Source organism: Toxorhynchites rutilus, chromosome 2, assembly GCF_029784135.1.
Source record: "Toxorhynchites rutilus septentrionalis strain SRP chromosome 2, ASM2978413v1, whole genome shotgun sequence".
NCBI lineage: Eukaryota > Metazoa > Arthropoda > Insecta > Diptera > Culicidae > Toxorhynchites > Toxorhynchites rutilus.
Window position 1 is genome coordinate 96,405,070 of NC_073745.1, and position 7,389 is coordinate 96,412,458.

Below are 7,389 nucleotides of genomic sequence, written 5' to 3' on the forward strand. Positions count from 1 at the left end.
ATTTGATTGAAAACATAAAAAAATTATCGAATAAAATGCTTTTCAAATGAAGCGAATAAGAATCAAACTTCAGACACTAAATCAAATTTCGGACAGATTGAATTAAAATTTCGGACACTTTATTTTGTAATTTTTTGGACGAAAATTATAGTCAACTGCGAAACACTTACCAAGCAATCACAGTAAACTGTTAACGATGATGAGAACTGATGAAACACGGGAGAAATTTGAATATTTATGAACGGGTAAATTCTACGTGCTCACGCTAAGCAAACGTCAAACACAAACGATAATGAGTAGTGTTGTCAGATTTTTGCCGATTATGTTATAATTCAAATGTAGTTCTCATGTGAAATGATAGTGAAACCAAGGGATTACTCTAAAGAAGCAATTGTGAAATCAATTTTATAGTTACGTTATCAGTGCATTAAGCATTTCAATATATTAGAACAAAGTGTCCGAAATATGATTCAGAACGGTATTTTTGATTCGAATGAAAGTTTGTATATCGTTTGAGTTGGAAGAAATATGAGTTTTCCACTGCAATTGAATTTTTTTCATCTCAAGTGTAACTTTTGAAAAGGGTGTATCGATTTTAGTAAGATAAATCTTTGATAATTTGCCTCGAAAACTATGAGTCGTACCGAATTAGTGTTTTGCAATTTATTTTCAATTTCTACAATATGTATTTCTATTTTTTTTTTCAATTTTTCATATAAAATAGCAAGATGGTAAAATCAATTTTTGACAAACTTTGTGGAACATTGATTTTTTGAGAATTTTCGAAACTTTGAATTTTCATATGTTTATAATTATTTTTAGTTACAAATACTGAATTATGATGTGATTTTAAATTAAAAAGCTCATTATCAATTCCTTCTAAATGCAGCCATTCTCGAGATATTTGAAACAATATTTTTAATTTATTGTATTTTGTATAGTAAATACGCTCTTTTAATATGTTTGTCGTGTTATACCGTCATGTTCATGGAATTTTATGAATTTGCTTATAATTTTCAACAACTTTTCCAAATACTTCAGCATGGTAAAAAATTTTGAAATAACATCACGTGATTATCACAGAATAACATTCAAGAATGTCGACTTATGAAAATTTAGTTGCATGTATACATACATACCGCAGTTTAATATTACCACTAAGGTTCTGGAATTTATGGAAGGAATTTCTAATTTGTTTGGTGTAGATTGTGGTAGTGCAAAATAATTTGTACTTTTATAGGGAAAAAGTTTTTTCTTCGAAAAATTAACAACTATTTCTTAACTTTCGTCAAAGATGTCAACTTTCTATCTTTTGAAATTTCTGGAAAATAAAAGATTTCGGTATGATTTCAATTTTCAAAATATTTTTTCAATGATTTTATTTTAATTTGTTTATATACAGAGATGCCAACTTTCCTGATTTTTCAGGATTTCCCAGACTTTTCGTCACGTTCCATAATATCCCGACAAACATCGAATTTTGCCTGATTTCACTGAAATGATGTATAATGCTCACTTTTTATTTCGATTATTATCTATGATTTCCGAAGAGACTCGTTTGATCGGAAGTGTATTGTCGACATATATTGAAGCATGATGTACGAGTGAAAGAAATAAAGATACTCAATCAGGTTAGCATGTCCGAAGGCAGTTTCCTGTCGAAACAAAATCACAACACATTATTTAATAGTCTGGCTGGAAGGTGTTATCCCACCAGCTATACTAACCGGGTATTGCACCTTCAGATTATCACAGGTTAAGGTCCCTTGCCTCCAGGTGAAAAATCCTATCTACGCTATGGGCACCATAAAAAATACCGTTTTCGACGAGAAAGCAAACACGTTCTGGGAGAATTGTGAACTGTGCATATAAAACTGAATAAATGTGTGTCTGCCTATTTAAATAATGCTTTCCGAACTTTCCGGACAACCCAAAGAACTATCCTGATTTCGCCCGATTTTTATTTTCATTCTTCCTGATGTTTGAAAATTATAGTTGGTAACCTTGTTTATATGTTGTTATGAAAACGTACATAATTTCCTACATTTCATTTTTTGACTAAACTTGCGTAGATCTGAGAGATTTTTTGTGATTTTTTTTTAAATTTAAAGATTTTTTAAATCTTTTTTTTCGAAAATTCCATAAGATATACGAAATGTTTGTTAAAGAATGAAATGTAGAAAATTATTCAGGTTTTCATAAAAAAATGCCGATCAAATTTTTAAAAAAAGAAATCATTGACAAAGGAATTATTTTTAAAATTAATATTCATTTTTCTCAAAAGTATGTGCTTTTAAAATTCTGAAAAAAAATATAAATAGCTGTTACAAATTCTAACAAGTAATACATTTAAAAGACGGGAGGCGATCTGGCGTAGTGGTAACATCCATGCCTCTCACGCTAAAGGTCACGAGTTCAATTCTCACTCCCGACATTCTTCCAAAAATGGAAGTAAAAGTGACGAACCAGCCAAATTAGTTGAAAGTCACTATAATACAGATATAAAAAAAAAAAAAAAAATTTAAAAGATGGGCACCTTTACAGGGATGAAGATTTTCTGACAACTTTTTCATGTTTTCTTTTGGAAAATTGCCAATTGAATCCCATAGATGAGCCCTGGCAGAAAGAAAGTTTATACATGATCAGACCACATGCTCGATGTCATGATAACCATCACCACAAACTCAAATATTACTATCAATGATCCCAATGCGATACAGATGTGCATCTAGCAAGAAATTACTAGACATGAGGTGAATGAAGTCCCGACCTACATTCAATCCCTTGAACCATGCATTTGTCGATACCTAGGGAATAATTGTATGTAACCAGCGACCCATATTATCTTCACTCCAATTGCGTTGTTATTAAGATATATTTTAGTCATTACGAAAATACAGCACTGACAATTAATAAGAATACACTCTGTTGGTCCTAAAAATATAATCAAAAGGAAGACGAATTCAAAGCAGTTATCGAGATTTTATTTTTCCAGGATTAAAATTGCATGTCATCCTACCAAGTGAGAAGAAAAAAATTTCATTAAAGTTCGGTCTGTTTTCCAAAATAGAATAATAAAACCTCATTATGGTCTGGCTAATAAGTATATATGTCATGTATTTGGAACAAAAGCAAAAAAAAAACAGTCACTAGTATTTCTGCAGACGTCAGGTCATGCTTTCAACCAAGTTTTGTAGGTAATGCTGATCAATTTGTTCGCACGTCGTTGAAAGTACCTTAAACAGCAAAGTTTTGTTGCTCACCGTGCTTTTATCTATTTTTAATCAAGAATTGACCACAGATTTTCGATCGGGTTCAGATCGGGTGGTTGTGACCGTCAATCTTTCAATCATTCATTATACCATTGATCTGAACCAGGTTTACAACACCGGACCAAACACCAGACCATGATGTTGCCGCCACCGTGTTTCACTGTCTTCTAAATGTTCTTGTCAAGCAGCTCCTCTCCTCGCTTAATCCATACTCTGGGTCGTTGTTTCGTTCCGAAAAGCTCGAATTTGCTTTCGTCTGACTACAGCACCTTTTTCCAGAACCACATTGGTTTGTGGACGTATTCATTGGTGAACTCCAAATGTTTGATCTGGTTGACCTTGCGGATTAACGGTCGCCGAGACGCAACCTTGCTGCTTAATCCTTGCTGAGTCAAAATCCTTGCACAATCAAAACACGATCAGTTTTCAATGTAGAATTGAATTCTCAACAACACAAATAAACCTCGCAAATTTTCAAAGATGTTTCTAAAATGTTTTCATTCCATTAACATTTATTTCACGGTTACACACGGTTAAGAAACGTTTTTCAGATGAACGTTTCATACCGGAAACGGTCTACAACACGAGAATATTTTGTTACAGTCCATTATGGTATGCATTGTTTTCACTCTATAAGGAAGATTGTTCGATTGATGTTTGAATCTGAGTAACTTTATGTAAATATATAGAGGTACATTAAAGATACCTGACTTCAGGTACAATCTAGGCATAACGTAAACAAATTAAAATTTTGTACCCATAACGTTCAGTTGAATCAACGAGGTTTATTTGTGTTGTTTCAGATTTCAATTCAGTTTCGTGTTTTGATTGTGCAACACAAATAATATGTTAAAAGATTGTATTAAGATAGAAAAAAAAATTAATATCGCTACGTTTTGTATTAACCCACATGTCTTTAAATGTTCAAATGAATCAAAAATACTCATGTTTTGTCATTTGTTGATTTCATTTGGAATTGCTCTTATATAAAACATAAGATTCATGAGTATTCTTTACTATTGCCAGTACTGTACATATACATAAATCATTTTAGGATATGCTGACCAAACGTACCGTTTAACAGTACCGTTTTTTCGACCAAGTTTGATTGTCCCGCCTTTTTATCAATTTATATCAATTTGAGTACACCGAAAATTCTTATGTTCCTTAATATTTCACTATCATTATTTTCAACATTTTTATTTGGTCATGCCAGGTGTATCTTGTCGCCAGATCGAACTTAGAAAACTCTCTTCGGGCCGGAGGCAGGCAGCCCAATGTGCCGGTGCGGGATGTATTGGCTCGGACCTTGATTACATGGCCTAAATCTATCGTTTCCTCAAAGCTATTGATCTTTGTGTGTAATCAACAATATTGTCCGAATCTCTTTTTGTCCCCTCCTGAACATGATAAAAATGTGTCACTCTTCTCACTTCGAGTCGCCCGTGTTTGATCGGTTCCCCACTCTATTGACCATATTGAAATAAGCAAATTGTAAATATACTTCGGAATTAAATATTGATTTAGAATCAGGCTTCTTAAAATTTATGTAACTGATCCTGTAAAAATTAACGATTTATGAAAAAAAATTCAACATAAAAGAAAAGAAGTATATTTGACTAATGAGGTACAAAGTAGTCTTGAAAGCTTAGTTGAATCAGATGAAATACATTAAACGAAACAACTTAGGTTGTGCGATAATTTTTCGATACTGTGTTGGAATCTACCGAAAAATGGATGGTTAGTTTAGTAAACACACAACAGTATAAATGGAGTTTACTCCTAACTGACCATTCAAAGAAAAAAAAGTAAAAACCTTCTATTTCAGATGGATGGAATCATTTTGTTTGATGAGTACACAATAACTAAAGTTATTAAAATTTATGAGATAAAAAGGTGGAATTATGCTGGAAGTACCAATTGGAAGGACTTTTTCATGATGAACAATATGTGGACAACGGAAAAGTGACTACTCAATTTTGAAATCTTGAAATTATCACAAATAGAACTTTCGTCTGGAATATGACAATTTTTATGAGAATATCATAATTATCTCGGTGCTCCCTTGGCCGAGTGGTTAGCGTCATAACTAACATGCCGGGTGTTCGGGTTCGATTCCCGTTCTGGTCGAGGGAATTTTTCGTCAAAGAAATTTCCTCCGACTTGCACTGTGATCACGCGTATTCTAGAGCTTGCCACTCAGAATGCATTCAAGGCGTGTTATTTGGCATAGAAATCTCAACTAAGTACTAATAAAAATGACGCAAGTAATACTACGTTGAGACGGCGAAGTTCCTCTAGGAACGTTAGTGCCATTGAAGAAGAAGAAGAAGAAGAAGAAGAAGAGATCATAATTATCTAGATATTCTTTCGTGGTAGAGAACAAAGCTAGTGCATATAAGAAAGGTTAATTAAGGAAGGTTGTAATAGCTGTTATCCAAAGGAAAAGGAGGATGGTTGCTGTTATCCATGGTTATTATGGAAAGAAAGTAATGAATAAACCCCTAGGCCAAGGTGTGACGCGACCCGTGCCGAGGGCTGATTGTTAAGGGGGGGGGATCCTAAACCCTGGCTTAATGCAGAATCGTCTGCCCTTGCTGCATTAAGCCGGTCACTGATGTAGCGGACCTTCTTTACCGCGAGACTCGTGGGACTTCTATGAATAATCCAAATGACAACAATAAAATAAACTTCGGGTTCCGGCAGCCTCTCTCTGTCGGAAAAAACCTCCATAGAGATCGACTCTATGAGTGTAAAAGAGGATGTAGTACTGAGCGACGCACCTGTGGATGTTCAGTCATGCTCCTCTTCCATCCTCAATACTCCGACTCGCTGTGAGTCGCTAGACGATGATAGTGACGAAAGTAGCGTCACTATAAAAACAGAATCTAAAGTTGTAGATTCAGCCGAGGTACACTCTTCGTGGAAAAAGAACCTCGCCAAGGGTCAGAGAAGGAAGCTGTAGAACTTGGTCGCAGCTGGGATCCCTGCAAAGGAAGCTCGACTGCAAGCTGAGTCGGCTGAGTCGGCATATCTCTGGGCCAACAAAACGCCCCCGAGGATCGGAGCTACCTAGTAGTGATGATTCCGATTCCTAAAAAATCGAAGCAAAATCTCTGCCCCGTCAAGAGGCTGAATGAGCAGAAAAAAGATGTACATAACGAAAAACACCACAAAAACCACCATCGAATCTGCAATTTCCTTCAAAGAAGCCTTAGAGCAGATCAAAGTTGGAATTCTCCCGGAGAACTACCCCAACACTGAACTGACTACAGCTCAACTAGATTCCATTCAGAATGCTCTACTCACTGCAATGGAGCAGCAAAGAAATGAACCGGTGAAACCCAAGTTTTTCAACTGCTCATATAAGTCGGGTTATCTAATCCTTTCTTGTAAAGACCATCAAACATCGGAATGGTTGAAGAAAGTGTTTCCCATGATAACCCTAGAAGATAACATAAAACTGGTTGCTCTAGACGCAAAAAATATTCTGCGTCCAGAGATTCTTCATGCCTTATTTCCACAAAGTGCAACATACAGTGACGAGAGACTCAAAAGCCACATCGAGAGCCAAAACGAGAATCTCTCCACCAATAAATGGCGGATACTCAAGAGATCCAATCCCAATGAAATCCACGCGGATTGGACGCTAACAGTCGACGAAGCTTCAATGCGTCAACTTGTTAGCAACAACTTCAAAATAAACTTCCGATTTGGCGAAACTAAGCTGAGGAAAACAAATCCAAAGCAGTGCCAAACCACAACTCAAAAAAACTCCAGTGTGCTCGAAGGAGATCTGGTGCCAAGAAACGAGAAATCTCATAACTCCAAAAAACCCAGGTAATCTGAAGTCTTCAGAGCCCAGTGACTCCAAACCTGAGGAGTCACAAAATGTTCAAAAAGTCATAAGCAGGGTTTCTGGTAAACCGAAGTTTCCTTGAGAAGTTTCTCCGAAAAACGAGAAATTTGACAATCTAAATGTTTCTGGCCCAAGCGGTTCAAACTCAACGGCAATCGCAGAAAGGGTAGGAACTTCAACTACGTCAAGTGAAAAAAGTGAGTTTCTTCAACAAATTTTCAGCAAAACAGATGGGGTTCCGATTGTCCCAAATAAACC

The 7,389-nt window shown here is 35.5% G+C and overlaps 1 protein-coding gene across 1 annotated transcript; it reads left to right on the forward strand.

Annotated features, from left to right (window-relative positions):
- The first annotated feature begins 6,423 nt into the window (after window positions 1-6,423).
- Window positions 6,424-7,116, forward strand: LOC129765962 (uncharacterized). Its single transcript, XM_055766419.1, has one exon. The coding sequence runs from the start codon at window positions 6,424-6,426 to the stop codon at window positions 7,114-7,116; it is 693 nt and encodes a 230-aa protein (XP_055622394.1).
- Window positions 7,117-7,389: the final 273 nt, after the last annotated feature.

Excerpts from the sequence above, each read along its gene's own strand:
- LOC129765962 (XM_055766419.1), top strand. The coding sequence starts at position 6,424 with ATGTACATAACGAAAAACACCACAAAAACCACCATCGAATCTGCAATT.